This window comes from Chelonia mydas, chromosome 4 (genome assembly GCF_015237465.2).
Source record: "Chelonia mydas isolate rCheMyd1 chromosome 4, rCheMyd1.pri.v2, whole genome shotgun sequence".
NCBI lineage: Eukaryota > Metazoa > Chordata > Testudines > Cheloniidae > Chelonia > Chelonia mydas.
Genome location: NC_057852.1, coordinates 66,255,272 through 66,274,704, shown reverse-complemented (window position 1 = coordinate 66,274,704; position 19,433 = coordinate 66,255,272). Strand labels below are relative to the sequence as shown.

At 45.6% G+C, this 19,433-nt stretch overlaps 1 protein-coding gene across 2 annotated transcripts in view; it reads left to right on the top strand.

Moving 5' to 3' along the window:
• The window catches only part of NAF1 (nuclear assembly factor 1 ribonucleoprotein), a 75,835-nt gene that overhangs the window by 19,644 nt on the left and 36,758 nt on the right, over positions 1-19,433 (top strand). For both annotated transcript variants that reach the window (XM_037897481.2, XM_037897479.2), the window contains exon 4: positions 17,813-17,895. In XM_037897481.2, the coding sequence (XP_037753409.1) occupies positions 17,813-17,895 (83 nt within the window). The remainder of the gene's footprint in view (positions 1-17,812; positions 17,896-19,433) is intronic.

The following is a 19,433-nucleotide window of genomic DNA, read 5'->3' as shown; positions in this document are numbered from 1 at the left end:
CTGAAATTGACTAGTAGTTTTTTTTTGTTCCTTTGAGTGAAATCCAAAAAATAAATTAGAGCACTTAAAATTTATTTAAATCTAAATTTTTGTTGGTAATATAGATAAGGAAACCTACTATGTTTTTTCTTTTTAAATGAATTTGAACCTGACAATCTCTTTTATTTGGAACCAAATTTAGACTGTGACAGAAATTACTGGGAGAAAGGAAGGAGCTGTTCACGCAGTCCCCTTGCATTTTCTAGCTGTTCAAAGGAGTCAGAATGAATCTTGGGAGGAAGCTGAGTTCAGTTGTCCTCGCTTTGAAGGGTAGTCACCGTGATACAGATCCTCTGGAAGGAAGTAAAAGGAATAAAATAGGGCCTAATCTCTTTTCCTCAGTTGCTTATTTTCTGAGAATCACTTATATTTAGTTGTCTACATGAAATTTTAAGAGACTGAGGTTATGTCTACACTCGCGCTTTTGTCAGTATGACTTACGTCAGGGGTGTGAAAAACACACCCCTGAGCGACATAAGTTACACCGACAGACGTGCTGGTGTGGACAGCGCTATGTCAGTGGGAGACACTCTCCTGCCAACGTAGCTGCCACCGCTGCAGCTCATTGACGATGGTTTAATTATATGGATGGAGGTGCTTTCTCCTGTTGGCATAGAGTGGCTACGTGGGAGATCTTACAGTGGTGAAGCTGCATCGGTACAGCTTGCCCCTGTAAACTCTCTAGTCTAGACGTGGCCTGACTTTACAGGCTTTTAAAATTTTGGCCTAAGTTTATAGTCCTTATGGCTTCAAAGGAACCTTCCAAATGTAAACCAGTGCAGGGGTGGGTGGTGTATTCCTGAGGCCCTGTCTACATTGGCAAGTTCTGAGCAGTAAATCAGTTTTCTGCTGAGGTGTACACACTGCCATGCCACTTAGTTTGCAGAAACTGCGCAGTTGTAGCACTTTAAAAAACCACCCCAACGAGAGGTGTACAGCTTTCTGCGGCGGGGCTACAGTGCTGCGATTGGCCTCCAGGAGGTATCCCACAATGCCTGTTCTCACCTCTCTGGTCATCGGTTTGAACTCTATGGCCATGCCCTCAGGTGACCAACAATCATCCCCACCCCGTAAATTCCTTTGGAATTTTGAAAATCCCCTTCCTGTTTGCTTGGTGATGCGTGCAATGGTCTCAGTGCATCTTTCGAGGTGGCCATGCCTGCTCCACGAACCAGGCGATCCCCAGCTTGGAGTAATGTCGAGCTGCTGGACCTCATCATTGTTTGGGGAGAGGAGGCTGTGCAGTCCCAGCTGCACTCCAGCCCTAGGAATTATGATACCTATGGACAGATTTCACAAAGCATGATAGAAAGGGGCCAGGACCAGGACACATTGCAGTGCAGGGTCAAAGTGAAGGAGCTGCGGAACGCATACCACAAGGCACGTGGGAGGCAAACTGCTGCTCTGGTACTGTGCCCACTAACTGCCGGTTGTAAAAAGAGCGGGGCACAATACTCCGTGGCGACCCCACCTCCACTGCGAAGACCACTGTGGATACTTCGGTGGCTTGCATTCCAGTTGAGAGTGGACAGAGCCAGGAGGAGGAAATCTTGCACGAGGATGTGGAGGGGGACCCAGAGGCAGAGGATGACTCGGAGGTCAGAGAGGCATGCAGCCAGAAGCTGTTTTCTACCCCGGAGGCAGCTAGCCAGTCACAGCTGTCGGATGTTGGCGAAGCGCAAACAGGAGAGGAGGCCCCTAGTAAGTGGATTTGATTTTGGGAATTGCTGAAGTGAGTTGTTGGGGGCAGGAGAGTAGCAGAAAGCAGGCTTGTCTCCCACTGCATGCCTAGTCTGAGCGGTGAAACAGGCTATTGATTGAATTGATTGAATTCCCACTTCACGGGAATCTCCCTCCGAGATCTCCAGGAAACTCTCATGGAGATACTGGGTAATCTGCTGCTGCAGGTTCTTCAGCAGAGCTGCTTTGTTTTTTGCCCCATTAACGGTCACTTTCCTGCGCCACTGTGCTGTTGGGAGGCGGGGGGGATCATTGCCACACACAGGCGAGCTGCATAGGGGCCAGGGTGGAAACTGCAGTCTTGGAGAAGACCCTCTCTCGATTTCCTGCTCACCCTCAGCAGTGAGATATCTTCCATAATGATCACATCCTGTGGAAAGTGTGGGGACAGGCCTCCCCCCTACAGTGCTGGCTCTCTCCAAGAGCCACATGCCCAGTGTACAGCAGGGTTGGGAAAGAGTGATTTACCCTGCCCCTGCAGCTGCTCACCATTTTGGGGGTCTTGTGGCATGTGTGATTGCCTGTGGTCAGCCAGTTAGTGACAGGTGTATGAGTACTGGCTGTGTTTTAAATCACTGAATCAATGTTCTCTGTGTTGCAAACAATATTGCTTCTGTAAAATGTTGCGTTTAAACTTCACAGAGATGACCTTGGGAGCCCAGCCTCCCTCTTTGTTAGCAGCAGCTGAACGGCTCTGCAGAATTAGAAAGTGGTCAAGAAGAACTAAGGAGGACTTTCTGTATGATGATATGATGCACTCTGCTGCCAAGAAAAAGGAATTGAGGGATTGGCGGGACAGTGAGAAGAGGGACCGAAAGGAGAACTCAGCGTGACAGAATGAAGACACAGAGCGACTCTTAAAGGTTTTGGAGCACCAAGCAGTCATGCTCCAGGCAATACTAGCTCTTCAAACCAAGCAGCTCCATGCATGCCTGCCCTCTTCTGCAGCTGCTGTCGCAAAACTTTCCCATGCTTCCCCCCCCAAACCTCCAACACACTGTTATCAACCTCCTGGCTCCAGACTATACCCGCTATATTCCACTCTTCTCCACTCACAGTTCAGCACTGCGGACTCCCACTGCACTCAACACCCGGCCCTCTGCAGTTTGGCCCTGCTGAAGTACAGTACCTGCTGCGTTGTACTCCAAAGGAGAGGGTTGGATATGATCCCTGGACATACACATGTCTGTAGCCATCCTGGGACCCCTCCTATCTTGGGACCTTCCCATCCCCCTCACTGCTGCTGATTTTTTGTGTTTGTTTGTTTGTTTGACTCTCTCCTCTGGTTGTTGTTTTTTAATAAAAGAATTGTGTTGGTTTGAAAGCAATCTTTATTCTATTAATCGAAAGCAAAAAGAGCCTTGCAAAGCAACATAGAATTATGTTAAACCCACATATTTCATTGTCTGCACCAGTCACTTCCTAGCATTACAAGCACTACACTCCTGAGCATAGCAACAAATATTAGTGGCTTTCAGCTTCAAATTGCTGCCTCAAGGCATCCCTGATCCTTATGGCCCTGTGCTGTGCCTCTCTAATAGCCCTGGTCTCAGGCTGTTCAGAGCTCAGGGTTCTGTTGACCAGCATGCTGCTCGCTCTCACTAACGTCACGAATGGCAGTGGAATTATTTCTTACAAAGGCAAGAGGAGTGCGACATTGATCTTGCCACGCGTACTAGCTATGGCACGAGATAGCTTGTGGCATTCACAGAGGCACTGACCACAGGGGAATGCTGCTTTTGGGCTCAGGAAACAAACACTGAGTGATCGGATCACATCGTGATGCACATCTGGGATGACGAGCAGTGGCTGCAGAACTTTTGAATGAGGAAAGCCACATTCATAGGACTATGTGATGAGCTTGCCCCGTGCCCTGAGTCTGCAGACTGCCTTATGTAATAGTTGAGATGTGTGAACTGGCCCAGTAATCTCAATTGGTTGTCAGTTCTGAAACGTTATAATGGCAATGTGAGTCAACTGTTTCAATTATCACTTTAGCCATTAACATTTCACATAATTTAGGCAAGCTATCATTGTATAAAGAATTTAAATCAGGAGTCCTAGGTTCTCATCTCTGCTACTGATCTGCTGTGAGGCATGGGCAGGTCACTACCTCTCTGCACCTCTGTTTTCCTTTCCTTTTAATTCTTCTGGGAATGGGCTTTCTCCCTATGGCCTCGTCTTCAGGTAGTTTGTTTATCCCACAATCTCGAACTGTGTCCTTCTTCCTTTTGGATACTAAAGTCTACATTGTCCCTGCTGCACTGGCAAAACATCCAACTTCATACTGTTTACAATGTAACGATGCATCGTAAATACCAAGGTCTGTGGTGCACTGAAAAGTAAAATATATATCACAGATTTAAAGGGATTGGAGCAATCCTTTCAGTGTGTGAGGCCCCAACCATATGTTTTTCAGTATGGGTCATGCAACCCCCGATTCTGAGTCTGAACTTTTGGGCTGTAGCACACCCGCTTCTTACTGTGGCTTTCAACAGAAAGTCCAACTGAAATCAGACTCCTGAGAGAGGCTCTACTTTCTGAAGGAGCAATGCAACCAGGAAAGTATTTGCAGTGAAGCAAGCAGCCTTTTCAAAACAAGATGGCATTTGTTAGTCAACTGGAGTAGAACATATGGCAGACCTTAGGTGAGCAAGTCTAAGGTTAAAACCAAGTCTAAGTCAGAATCCATATTGGTAGGAGCAATGGTCCCAAGATTCCATTCTCTTCTGAGATCTATGTTGTCTCCCAATATCTGTCTCTGGATATGTCTACATTGCAATGTAAGCCCATTCTTGACCCTGGGCTCCAGCCTAACTCCTCTTGCATCTGCACTGCAGTTGTGCTAACCTAGGGTTTGGATCCAGGGTCGCAGGGCTGGAGGGTCTGAACTGGAGTTAAGCCAGGATACAGGGTCCAAGTCCTAATGCTTTGCAGTGTAAACGCAACCGTGCTTGACTCAGGTCCCAGGAGTTAGCCAGAATCCCACAATTCCATGGGATAACTTCCTTCGTCCTTTCTATCCCAAGAATCTACAATCCACTCTATTGAAAACAAGAAGCCACCCCCACTTTGCAAGCAGCAGCAGCTCAGGTCAGCGTTACCCATTCTTTTCTGATCATCAGTCTGTAAGCACACTGTCAGAGAGCCTCCTCGGTTTGCAATGGAGAGCTAACTGATCAAACCTTTTGCAAAGCGAGTTGCTTCATGGTCATGAGAGCACAACCAGATTTGGTGGCCAGTAAAATTGTGGACTTCAGCAAAAGCACCGGGTCTGACTATGTGTACCAGGAGATAGCTTAAAAAACTGGCAGCTCTACAGATTTTTTTTGGACAAGTGATCAGTGCAGGGAAAGTATTAAGAGGCTGAAGAGTGAGTACTGGAAGACCAGGGACAAGAGCCACACCTCAGGCAACTCATCAACAACATGCCCATTTTATGATGTCTTTGGGTTTTGGACACTGCACCCAGCACAGAGTCAACTCTGCTTCATGATGACCTAGTCAGCAGGGGTATCTCCTGCTGGCCCCTGAATGCAGCATGGGAACTGATGGGAGCCAGCAACAGGCATTACCAGTGAGGAGCTTGAATTGACTCTCCTTTTAATGAAAAAAGTCCCAGAGCAGGCTGTGGATCAGGATCAACAGCAAATTCTCCAACACTACTTGGAAGAACTGTTTGCTTTCCACCATTCCCCACCCCTGACAAGGAACAGCCCACTGACAAACCTGCAGAGAACCTGATGGAGACAGACACTACCCCAGAGCCTGGTAAGTGTGACTCAGATGTAAAGTTTATTATTACAGTAGTGGGAGAGAGTTCTGCTGTAAGAAGCAATGCAAAAATGATAAGGCCTGGCTACCAGCGTTCGGTTACTAATGGCTGACTCTATAACAGCACGTAGATGTCTTCCCCCCCAAATGGAGTTCAAAATGGTGACTTGGAATTTGAAATGTTCATAGACAGCTGAAAAAGTTATTTTAACTATGTCACAGATGTTTGCTAGGGTCATTCTTGTTTTCCTTTCAGTAATAAGAAGTTTGCCGCTCTGTAATCACTCCTCCTGCGTCTACTGAGCCACTTGTGAACAGTGAACTCTGTGTGTGTGTTTGGGAAACAGTATTCTATTTCCAAATCTAGTCCATTCAATTAAAGGTAATCCATGCAGTCTGCGGGTCACAAAATCATGTCTCCAAAGTATGAGTGTAGTGTCATGTTTTTCCCCCCAGAACTGTGCTGGATGTGGGATGGAGAAAAGCTGCAGATTTCAGTGTGTTTGCAGGCAGCAGTAACAGTGCAAGCTGTTAAATGAGCAAACACAGCATGGTGTTAATTCCGTCATGGATTCTGACCCAAACCTGGTTGCTAATAGCGGCAAACTTTTCCTGAAGCAGAAACTCCAGATAGTTACCTACATTGTGGGGAAAGGCATATTTTCCAGGCCCCCCCATATAGCTGACTAATCCACTCCACTCACAAATGTGCTGCTCAGTCATTATATGTTTGAATACATGAGCTGTATATATTGCAGGTTTCCATCCACCAGCTTGGAATAACATCTCCCTCTGCCAGTAGATCACCAGAAAAACAGTTATGTCTTCCAAAATATGAAAGGCCTGAAATGTCAGAAAAAGCCTTTTGCAGCAAAGGCACTATACCCCTTTCTGCCCACCCAAATATGGCACTTGGTTATAATTTTTTTTTTGAAACAGAAAAAGATTAGTGTTTTAAACTTACCACTGTTTCTGCACTTCTCACTGCAATTAAGTTGGCTATGTCTGGAGACAGTATGAGGACTGAAGTATCCCCCTCACAATATGTGTTGGTTCACTTTAGAAATGTTACATTTTATGTCCTTCAGATTCCACAATAATTAATTCTGTGCTCTTGCACAGAGCTAGTTTAGCCAGTAACCCTCTGTTTCTTTGTCCTATTTCAGGACCTTCAATCTATGTTGCCTGCTGTTCTTCAGGAACTTGATCCGCAGCCCAACGTATCCTCATGGATGATTCTGAAAGGAAGTGTTTCCATGATGACATTATGGTTGATGTTCTTGAGAGGGTAGACCGGAAGGTCCAGTACCAGAAGAAAAGGGCTGAAAGACTTCCTTTCTTTGGAACAATGGCATGCTGACAATGGCAGCAGGAAAGGCTAATGTTTGCTGCCCAAGTGGAAGACAGGGTTTCAGTGAGGGAGCAGGCACTTGCAAAACTGTTCTTGGAACAGGAATGGTAGCTAAGGGAAGAGGACAGAGCTAAACAGAGAGAACTGTTCCAGCAGCTCCTGACCATAATGACTGCAAGAACACCAGCTCCTGCTGCCTCCCCCACACCATGGCGTGATCACCCTGCAACATACCAGCACTAGCTTGGATATCACCATGTTGGGGCCGCTTGTGCATTCAGGAGTCATGAGGTGCGGGGCAGGTCAACTACACACCATGCGGCCTTTCTTCTTCAACCCCTTTCCAGTGGAAACCTCCACCCATCTCCCTGCTGTCAAGTGAGGGGAAAATATGTATAGAAGGGAAATGAGAACGTGGGGCATGGGGACATGTAGAAGTAGATTGTGTTGGGTCCTTTTTTGTGTGTGTTGTTTTATAATGGCAGCTGGTCTGCCCAAGACTGAGTGTTTTAATATTTTAAGACATTTTTACAAATAAAGCATGCTATGTTTTCAAGGAAGTTTATTGTTATCACTGCATCACATGTTGCAATCATGATTTGAGTTAATACAGCTTAAAATATGTTCAGGAGCAATTAAGCATTAGTGAGCAAGCAGTATTCGTCTATTTAGCTAGGTATAGCGATTCATATTTCAATAAATATGGTCTGTACAGCCATTCTGCTACCCCTTCCCCCTCACCAAATTCATTATTTGTGTCATTGACTTATATTGCATGGTAATGAAGCCCACTCCCCTCCAAGCACATTTGTACAGGTACTATTCCCCCTCTTCCATTGGGACATTAAAGTCCATAATGTGAAAACACAAAGCACCCCTGACCTCTGCTGCCTAGGTGCAACCAGTTCCCCCAGTGGTGGCTGTACTTTCTGGTTGAGGATACTGTTCCAGTGTCCCCTTTCTGTCATAGGTCTGTTAAGGAGGAAATGGCTCACCTCTGGCTTCACAAAGGTTGTGAAGAGCACAGCAAGTGACAATAATGTGGACAACATTGATGACACTGGCATCCAAATGGGTTTGTAGACACCTCCAAATGTGATTTTAATCTGCCAAAAGCACATTCAACAGCCATTCTACAGCTGCTACTTAAACCTTTTTTTTGCCAGGGCCTCTGAAATAAGGGTACAGTTTGGCATCGTGAACTTTTCCTGTATAGCCCATGTTGACATTCATAAAAATGCCTTTATGGTCCACTAGTGCCTGCATAACAATGCGATTTATGTACTCGTGATTCTTGAGGAGGGCAAACTGTGGACACATGAGTCCCCTCAATAAGCCTGGCATAGTTAGGAAACCCCGTTCCCTCAAAAATCAGTAATTTCCTCAGGAATATCTTTAATGCCTGTCTCCTTGGGGTAAACCAGACTCCTAATTGCCTCAGAAACCTCCGCCTCTACCTTACCCACCATCTACTTTCCAACCCCAAACTGGTTGGCAATGGACCTGTAGCAGTTGGGTAATCGGCTTCCAGACAGTTATAGCAACCCACTTTTGGACTGGCAAAGGTGCCTCAGAGATGTGTCTTTATGTTGGAGGATGGGGACAAGCTGCTCACAAAGCTCCAGAATTTTGGCTTTCTTCATGCAAAAGTTCTGGACCCACTGCTGGTCATCCCATGATGATGTGGTCCCACCAATCTGTGCTTGTGGCCCTGTGCCAGAAGCAGTGGTCTGTGTAAGATGGTATCAGCGGCTATGCCAATTATAGCATCTGCCAGTATGAGTCTATGGTGGGGGGTGGTAGTCTGCTGCCGCCTCTGTCAGGTACCTTTTGGTGGGACATAAAATGCCACTTAAAGGGCTACCAGTGCCTCACGAATGCTCTGCCAGTTTTCTGACACACAAGTGAAAGCACAGGCAAGAGAAGTTCATCAAAAGGCACCTCCTCCATGTTGCTGGTTTCAGTAGCTGAAAGTGCATGGACCAAAGTGACTGCTCAGCAGGCTCTGTTGGTGAGCAGATCAAACTTCCTGTAACTTGCACTTTGAGCAGTAAAGTTTGCTCACCGTACATCACGGTCCTAGAGCTAGAGCAGCCACATTTCATTGGGAGGTGGGTGCTAGGGACTCTGGGATGTGGTTACTAGACTTGGGTCTGCTGATTCAAGTCCCACTAATCCTATGCTTATATTGCTGTGTAGACATACCCTCTGTGTCCCAAACTCCCACGCCCAGTTCTTAACAGCCACCTGACACTTCATTCCTTTATTGCTTGCTTGTAACCACACTGTTCACACACTGAGCCTGCTTTGGCTTCCCAGATGTTAATCATTAACGTTCAGTCATAGAGAGTCTTGCTGTCTCTTCCAGATTCTCCATTCCTATGTTCTGATTCCGTTCAGTTCTTCATGGCTCCTTCTTACCAACTCAGAATATGTGACATAACCATCCCCATCCCTTATTGCCCCCGCCCCCTCCGTGACAGTCGGTGTATAGCAGGACAACGTGGGTGGGTAGATTGAGGCACACATATGGATATAAAAATATTACCAAAAATGTCCACATTTATCACAGTAGTGAACTAATTTTTAATGTTAGAATAAATAACACAACTACTGTGAAAACAAATAGTACAATAAAACCTCCATTTTAAAATGTACCTAAAGCTGCTGTAGAACTTCTGGCCTGCTGTGTTCCGAGTGCCACAGAACTTGGGTTTGTTTTGCTGCAGAATACATAGAGGGGTGGGGAAGGTTTACGTTAGTGCAAAAAGGCATATGTGAATTTTTTTTTAAGGTGTCTTCGCTTGTGTGAGTTTGAACTAAGCACAAATTTCCAAAATGTTAATTTACTGTTCACTTTGGCTTCTTATGAGAGAACTGAAGGTAGTTCAGTTTTCCTACACCCCCAGAGACTGAGTAAGTCGGGTAATCTTATGATAGCATGCTTGCAGACTTGGTTGATAAGTCGGACATCTAACAGTCGGAAACACACTGTACTTATAGCAGTTTTACTAAATTAGCCTACTGGGGCACTTTATTGTTTAAAGTCCCATTGCAAAAAGATTACCAACAATGCTGCTGCTTAGATATGTTTAGTGAAGTTTTGCAGTGACATTAAGGGTATGTCTACGCTGGCAGTTACATCGCTGGCAGTTACATCACTGCTCAAAAAGCACTGAAGGGAAAGCGCTGTTGTGTGTTCACATTGGCAGCTGCCTGCGCAAGAGCATGTTCGCACTTGTGGCCCTTGCAGCGGTATTTGGAGCGGTGCACTCTGGGCAGCTATCCGACAGAGCATCTCTTCCTTTTCTGCTGCTGAGGGGGTCGCGGGGCATCCTGGGTGCTGTCCCAATGCCCTGTGATGCATTTCTTCGCTTCCCAGCAATCCCTGTGCTTCTGCCCACATTTGGCACCATCTTTCAACGGTTTGTGTACTGCGCGCCCTGCCTCTTCGGACTGCAGGAATGGCTTCCGAACTGCTGACCAGTATGCTGCTTGCTCTTACTAACACGTCACAAGTGGCAGTGGAGCTATTCCTTCAACTACAAAGGCAAGAGGAGTTTGACATTGAACTCGCCACGCGTAGTAGCTACGATACAAGATTGCTTGTGGCATTCACGGAGGTGCTGACTACAGTGGAACGCTGCTTTTGGGCTCGGGAAACAAGCACTGAGTGGTGGGATCACACTGTCATGCACGTCTGGGATGATGAGCAGTGGCTGCAAAACTTTTGGATGAGGGAAGCCACATTCATAGGACTATGTGATGAGCTTGCCCCAGCCCTGCGGCAGAAGGACATGAGAATAAGAGCTGCCTTATCCTTGCAGAAGGGCGTGGCAATTGCACTGTGGAAGCTGGGTACTCCAGACTGCTATCAATCGGTCACTAACCAGTTCGGAGTGGGAAAGTCGACTTTTGGACTCGTGTTGATGGAGGTGTGCAGGGCCATTAATCGCATCCTGCTCCGAAAGACCGTGGCTCTGGGAAAAGTGTGTGACATTGTGGATGACTATGCACAAATGGGCTTCCCTAACTGTATGTGAGGGGTGGGGGGCGGGGGGCGGCGCGTAAGCAATAGCTGGCACGCATATTCCAATTCTGGCACCAGATCACCTAGCTACCAAGTACATTAATCGGAAGGGGTATTTCTCTCTGGTTCTCCGGGCGCTTGTGGATCACCGTAGGCATTTCACGGACATTAACGCTGGCTGGTCTGAAAAAGTGCATGACGCATGCATCTTTCAGAACACTGGCCTATTCAGGAAGCTGCAAGCAGGGACTTTCTTCCCGAAGATCACCATAGGGGAAGTCGAAATGCCCATTGTGATCCTGGGAGACCTTGCCTATCCCTTAATGCCATAGCTTATGAAGCCATACACGGGGCACCTTGACAGCAGCAAAGAGCGGTTCGACAACAGGCTGAGGAAGTGCAGAATGACTGAGTATGCTTTTGGCTGTTTAAAGGCCCGCTGGCGCTGCCTATGTGGAAAGCTGGACTTGGCCGATGACAATATTCCTATGCTTATAGCAGTGTGTTGTACTCTCCATAATATTTGTGAACGGACAGGTGAAAGCTTCGCTCAGGGCTGGACTGCTGAGGCTCAGCACCTGGAGGCTGAATTTGAACAGCCAGAGACCAGGGCTATTAGAGGGGCGCAGCGTGAGGTCATAAGGATCCAGGGATGCAATTTGAAACTGAAAGCAACTAATAATTATTGCTATGCTCGGGAGTTAAGTGCTTGTAATGCTAGGAGGTGATTGTGATTGGTGGGGACAATGCACTGTGAAGGTTTAAGAAAATTGCCTGTTGCTTTGCAGGGCTCTGTTTGTTTTCAATTAATGGAATAAAGATTGCTTTCAAACTAAAACAATTCTTTTATTAAAAAACAACCAGAGGGGGGAGAGAAACAAAATAACACATCAGCACTGAAGGGTATGGGGGAGGAGAAGGTCCCAGGAGGAGGTGGGGTCCCGGGACGGTTAAAGATTTGTGAATGTCCAGGTATCATATGCAACCTTGTCCTTTGGAGTACAGTGCAGTGGGTACTGCACTTCAGCAGGACTAAACTGCAGAGGGATGGGTGTTGAATGTGGTGGGTACTGGGAGTTTGCAAGGCTGGGCTGTGATGGGGCAGGAGAAGAATGCATCGGGTACAGACTGGAGCCCCGAGGTTGATAAGAGTGAGTTCACGGTGTCTGGGGGGGCGCATGGGAAAGAGTTTTGCAACAATGGCTGCAGGGGAGGGCGGGAGTGGAGCTGCTCGGTTTGCAGTGCTAGTAGCACCTGGAGCGTGTCCGTTTGGCCTTCCGTAATGTTTGAGCAGCTCCGTGGCTTTGTTCTGGCATGCCGCTTTCTCCTTTTGGTCCCTCTTCTCACTGTCATGCCACTCCTTCAATTCTTGTTTTTCAGCGGCGGAGTGCATTTTGACATCACGCAGAAATTCCTCTTCAGTTTTTCATGGCTGCTTTCTAATTCTGCACAGCCATTCAGCCAGCGATAACAAAGAGGGAGGCTGATCTCACAAGATCATCTCTGTGAAGCCAAAATGCAACATTTTACACAAGCAGTATTGTTTAGAACACACAGACCACTGATGTAAAACACAGCCACTATTCACATTCCTGTCACTAACTGGCTGACCCCAGGCAATCACACATGAGCCACAAGACCCCCAAAATGGTGAGTAACCGCAGGGTAAATCAGTGTTCCAGGACTGTACTGTACACTGAGCATGTGGTTCTTGGGGAGAGCTAGCACTGTAGAGGGGGGCCTGATAATCATTCCTGTCCCCACATTTTCCACAGGCTATGTTCATTATGGAAGATATCTCGCTGCTGAGGGTGAGCAGGAAATCAAGGGAGGGTCTTCTCCAAGATTGCGGCTTCCGCCCTGGCCCTTATGCGGCTCGCCTGTGTACAGCAATGGTGTCGTACCCCACCCCCCTGTCCAGTGACGGCAGAGTGGTGAAGGAAAGTTACTGTTAATAACTTAACAGTAAGTTAAGAAACAAAGCAGCTCTGCCAAACAACCTGTGGCAACGGATTTCCCAGTCTCTCCATGAGAGTTTCTTGGAGATTTCTGAAGCAGATTCCTGTGAAGTGAGGAAATCAATCAACATCCTGTTCCACCGCTCAGACTAGGCATGTAGTGGTATGTGCATCGAACAGACTCTACCCTGCTTTCTGCAACCCTCCCGCCCTCAACAACTCGCTTTTCCCAAAATCAAAGCCATTTACCAGGGGCCTCCTCTTCTGTTTGCACTTTGCCAAGCTCCGACAGCTGTGACTGGTTAGCCTCTTCCGGGGTGGAAAAGAACTGGCTGCATGCATCTCTGACCTCCGAGTCATCCTCTGCCTCTGGGTCCCGCTCCACATCCTTGTCCAAGATTTGCTCCTCCTGGCTTGGTCCACTCTTGACTGGCATGCGAGCCACCGAAGTATCCACAATGGCCTTCGCAATGGAGGTGGGGTCGCCACCGAGCATCGCGGTCTGGCTTTTTGTAGAACTGGCAGTTTGTGGGTGGAGCGGCAGTTTGCCTCCCGCGGCCTTGTGGCAGGTGTTCCGCAGCTCCTTCACTTTGACCCTGCACTGCAGTGTGTCCCAGTCATGGCCCCTTTCTATCATGCATCGTGAAATCTGTCCATAGGTATCATAATTCCTATGGCTGGAGCGCAGCTGGGACTGCACAGCCTCCTCTCCCCAAATGCTGATGAGGTGCAGCAACTCGATATTGCCCCAAGGAGTGGATTGCCTGGTGCGTGGAGCAGGCATGGCCACCTGGAAAGGTGTGCTGAGACCACTACATGCATCACCGAGCAAACAGGAAGGGGACTTTCAAATTTGCAAGGGAATGTATGGGGTGGGGCTCACAGTTTGTCACCTGAGGGCAGGGCAGTAGAGTTCAAACCGATGACCAGAGAGGTGAGAACAGGCATTGTGGCGCAGCGCTGTAATTGACCAGGGTGTCTACACTGGCACCACAGCGCTGTATGCCTCTCGTTGGGGTGGTTTTTTATACAGCGCTGCAACTGTACAGTTTCTGCGCACTAAGTGGCGTGGCAGTGTGTACACCTCGGGAGTTACAACACAGAAAGCTGCTTTACTACGCAGAAACTTGACAGTGAGGACAAGGCCTAAGTGATTAAGAGTCTACATTAATGGTGAGACAATGAGAATGTTTAATTGAGCATTTTGTTGCCTCAAGAGGGGACAATTTACCATTGAGTCTGGATTTAGTATTCCTGAATGTTGTGCCCAGGAGGCCCATTGAGTTTCTGTGGGCCAGCAACTATCAACACTAATTTCTTCTAGAATAAAGGAACAGATCTTAAATTATGTGCAGTAAAGTAGCAACAATAAATAAAACCTGTGAATACAGTCAACTCTTTTTAAAAGAGACTACAAAAGGAATAAACTTCCATTTCCTCAAAGATGAAAATACATTAAAAAAAATCTAATTAAAAGAATCCAGTAGGCTTATTTCCTGTCTACCAAACTGTGGTTAAAACAACAGAATTTTTTGCATATGTGTTTAAAGGAATAGGTCTGTTAGAACAATAACTTTGTAGCAGTTTTTATAATGTATTAATATTTGAGAGAGCCCGTGCTGTCTGCATGGTCCTCCCCTTAGAGGTGCGAGTGTCCCGCCATCCTAAATAGCTCTTTAAAGGAAATGCTATAAGTCCAATTCCAGGGAATTTTTTTTCCTCATTTATTCTAGTTCTTATACTGGTGTCTTAATTGTAGCCTTTAGGCTATCTGATACCAATTCTTAGAAACAAATAATCCCCGATGCCTTTTGAGGTGGTTATATCTTTAAGAATGCTTGTTTCTGGTACTGCTCTAAACATATGCTAAACACCTCAGTACAAGGTAATGGCTTTCAGGTACATGAAGAGCACCTTATGGTATGGTATGTTCATTAAATATTCCAAGGTAGCAGTATCATAAATGTTCTATAATAGATTGCCATAATCAGTGTTTTTTTTTTTTTTAAAAAAGGTACTGCTCAGTGCCTGTTCAATTATACCACTCTAGTAAGCTTCCACCAATTATGGAGTATTATAGCTCTCTGTCAGGAATCTAATCACTTTACAATTAGCTTTAACAGCGGCACTGTGTGGAAGCAATAAAGCTTCCATATTTATAGCGACAACATAACGTGAAGTTACAATCTCTGTGCCATAGTGTTTTGGCATATCTGAGCTTCCCTTCTGACAAGTCTAGTTCTTTGCTGGAAGGGAGGATTACCACAATGCAGGATATTGGGATGACCTTTTTAAAAGGCAGGAAAAAGATGGTAGCATTATTTTAAAAAATATACCATTAACTGAGATGTACTGGCTCAGTAGAAACAAAATACAGATGTATCCACAGTTCCGTCTTCAAAGGATAATGCTTATAACCAAAAATTAAGTTAACACAAGCACCAGAGAGAGAATTTGGCCTAGACCTACAACCATGTCTGCAGAACACTACTTTTCCTACAGGCAGCCTCCCCTCTTTTTTTCCCATGCAGCAAATTTCTAGCACTTAATTGGGGCACACCTTCTCTTCTGCAAATGCTCTGGCAACCGTTCACTTCACTGGGGACAAGGCATCCTTTGTCATCTTTGCCTTTCGCATCTTTTCAGACTGAGTCATTTAACTGTTTTGTACAGTCTTATAATGAGAAGTGACTATCCTGAAGCCCATGGCACTTGTACGTAATTTAAAACATACAAAGTTAATAATTCTTCAAGTAGATGCAGCTGTGTATTCCACATTGACGTGTGTGTGCTCAGTGGACTGAAGCTGGAGAATTTTGCCTAGCAGTATCTAGGAAGCAGCTCTCAAGCCTCATGGAGACTAACATGGTATTTTAACAGCTATGTTTAAATTTTATAACTTTTATAAAATTCAGGCCCTACCAAATTCACGGTCCATTTTGGTCAATTTCACGGTCCTAGGGTTTTAAAAATTGTAAATTTCATGATTTCAGCTGTTTAAATCTGGAATTTCACAGTGTTGTGATTGTAGGGATCCTGACCCAAAAAGGAGCTGTGAGGTGGTCGCACGGTTATTATAGCGGGGGTTGCGGCATTGCTACCCTTAGTTCTGTGGTGCTGCTGGCAGTGGCCCTGTCTTCAGAGCTGGGCAGCTGGAGAGTAGCAGCTGCTGGCCGGGAGCCCAGCTCTGAAGGCAGAGCCGCTGCCAGTAGCAGCGCAGAAGTAAGGATGGCAGGGTATGGTATTGCCACCCTTACTTCTGTGCTGCTGCCTGCAGAACTGGGCCCTCAGTCAGCAGCCATCACTCTCCAGCAGCCCATCTTTGAAGGCAGCAGTGCTGAAGTAAGGGTGGCCTGGTATGGTATTGCCACCCTTACTTCTGTGCTGCTGCTGGCAGGGCGCTGCCTTCGGAGCTGGGCATCTGGCAGCGCAGAAGTAAGGGTGGCAAAACCGCAACCCCCATGTAAATCCCTTTTGGATCAGGACCCCCAATTTTATATCTTTATAGTAGAGGGTAAAAGCACACAAAAGACCAGATTTTATGGTCCGTGAATTTGGTAGGGCCCTACTTATAATAAACCATAGTGGCAGCTGGTGGTGACCCCTATACTTAGATTGAAGAGCACTTAATTATAAAGATTCTTGTGACTCTTTTTTTTTTTTTTTTTTTTTTTTTTTTAGAGGAGCTGTTAACACATCCTCTACCAGGTGATGCAGCTGGTCCTGTAATTCAAACAGAGTATAATAGGTTTGGGGAAGGTTCTAAAAATTGTAAATAATGGTTTTTAAATAGTTATAAATATCTCGATAATACATACAGTAGCCATTCTTTGAAGTTGTTAGCTGTGCAGATGTGCTCAAATATTTTCACTGCAGCTAAGCTTCAAAGGCCCAATATCTTTGAAGCAAGAACAAACTAACTTTATAGAGAAGCTAACAACTTCTGCTGTGTTCATGGGACTGGTATGTCAATTTTGGCTGGGGGAAGATGGTGGAGATTCAGTGCAACTCAAATAGTGCACCATGCAATTGTTGTGCATTTAATCTGCATTATTTGGTCATTCTGATCTAGGATTTATCACTGTAGTTAGCCAAACTGTTTTTTCTTTAAAACAAACAAACCAAAAATTACCCAAAACAAACCCGCCTCCACCCATCCAACAAACCAACACACTTTGAACAGTCTTTGAAACATGCTAAAGACCCGTAGTCTAGGACATAACTTCAGTCTTCAGAATGATTGCATCCAAAAGTAAATTTACACCAGCAAACCACTTTCTCCACAAACTTGTCAGGGTCAAATTATACTTAGTGATAACTAGTGACTTGCTCCTTTTTCATATGATCCCGCTGCCCTCACTTGAAAGACGAGAAGCTATCAGGGAATCCACATTATGTTTTGGGCCAGAAGGCAAGTTTTGCATACCTATGATGGCTCCTAGTATGTGAAGCTATTCTATCGTTCCCTCTTCTTTTGTTCCTTTTTTAAAATTTCTATCTGAATTAATTTCTTCTTACTCTTCTCCCTCCCCCATGAAGGTCTAATATAAATATTGGTCCTGTACGTAACTTTTCCTTTTCTCTTCTTCCTACCTAGAATCTCCATCAATGTATCATTCTTGCAGTATTGCAAGAGTATTGTAAGAGAGGTTTTATTATATAACCTTGGAGTTATTGTTCTTTCTTGGATGGGTGCTTCTACAACTCCTCATCTTGCTAATAAAATCTGATACTGCAAACAAAAATGCATGTATATCTCATGACAAATATGCATCGGTGTCTCATCCACAAATTTTATTTCTTAAAGCTGTTTCGTAATTAAACATGCTCTTTATTATTTGCAATTACTGCTTCTTGTTAAAATAATTTGGTAAATACATTTTTAAAGGTTAATATATTTTAAATCTTCTTGTATTTTAGTAATAATTGAATCTCTGAAAGGCCTACCTCCAGTAAATGAGGAAAGCATCATTTTTAAAGGAGATCGGCATGCAGCAGGAAAGGTGTGTGAAACACAAAAGCTATTATATTGTATTGCAGTTTGTTCTGTAAAATAATATTTGCTAGGTTACTTTGCTAGCTCTTTTTAGTTTAGAGTGTGACTATTTTTGCATATGTGTTTGAACACCTAACCTACGTATCTTGCATTTAACAGACTGTATATGTAATACTAGAATAATTAACCATACTTCTAATACTTTCAAGGAAAAAAGTCTTAATGTTTTTATAAAACTGAGTTTTCAATAAGACACTTCAGAGGTATTCTTGTAAATGAAAATATTTCTTAACGGGACACAAACTTCAAATCATGCATATATGAATATTTTACCTTCTCTTACAAGTTACATTCAACATAACTATAAATGAAACATCAGTTTTTTTTGTTTTATTTTGTGCATTTGACAGCATTTTTCTATAGCAGGGTTTTTCAAACTGGGGTCCATGGATCCCTGGAGGTCCGTGAGAGTACTCCCGGGGGGTCAGTGAATCATGTCTGGGGCCACCGGCCCTGCTGATCAACTCCTCCTCCTTCCCCTCCCTCACAGCACCTCCTGCATGCTGCGGAACAGCTGTTCAGCGGGGTGAAGGAGGCACTGGGAGGGAGGGGAAGGAGCAGGGATGGGGCGTGCTTGGGGGAGGAGGCGGAAAGAGGTGGGGAAGAGGAGGGGCGGCAGGGGGTGGGAAGAGGTGGGGTGTGGTCTTGGGGAAGGTGTGGAGTTGGGGTGGGGGCAGGGGTTTGGGGGGTCCTCAAATTTTTAAATCAAAATTGGGGTACTCGGGTTCCTAAAGTTCGAGAACTGTTGCTCTATAGTCATTTTCACTGTAGTCCATTTCCCCCTCTTGTTTATGTGGGAATTGGACAGCGTGGGTGTTAGCCGATGGCCAGGGATGTTTGGTGAGGTGCCAGCTATGCCCGTTTTATACCATCCGTGACTTTAACCGCTAGGACGCACTGTCCCTTCGCGGCGGGCAGCCCGGGCTAGGCTGACGGATGCCCCAAGGTCCTAACCACCCGTGACTTTAACTGCTAGAGCTCAGAGCTCCTTCGCAGCGGGCAGTCAACACTGACTGACAGGTGCCCCAATGGCAGCACTAAGAGCCTCTCCACACCCGTGACTTTAACTGCTAGAGCTCAGAGCTCCTTCGCAGCGGGCAGCCAGGATTGACTGACAGGTGCCCCAAGAGTTTGCCCCATGGAGGCGGCACAACTCAACGCTAGGCTCTTAGTACTCTCACCTAATGGCCAGGCTTTATAGCCAAAACGGCTGAGGTTCTTTAATTGTGTTGGCTGCTTTACAGTAAACCAGAGAAACAAGTCAGGCTTATGCACAATGGTTACCAAAATTTATTAAACTAGATTCTAATCATGTGGTTACAAAAATTGCTAGTGCCTGCTTATTTAAATGTAGAGATGTTACACACACAAACAAGTTACAAAACTGAAGCCACAATCCCAAAGAAAGAAAACAAAGTATAGAGCTCTATTTCAAAATATGTGTACACTAAAGATAGGAGATCAGGTGTGGGTGCTTCTTACCCT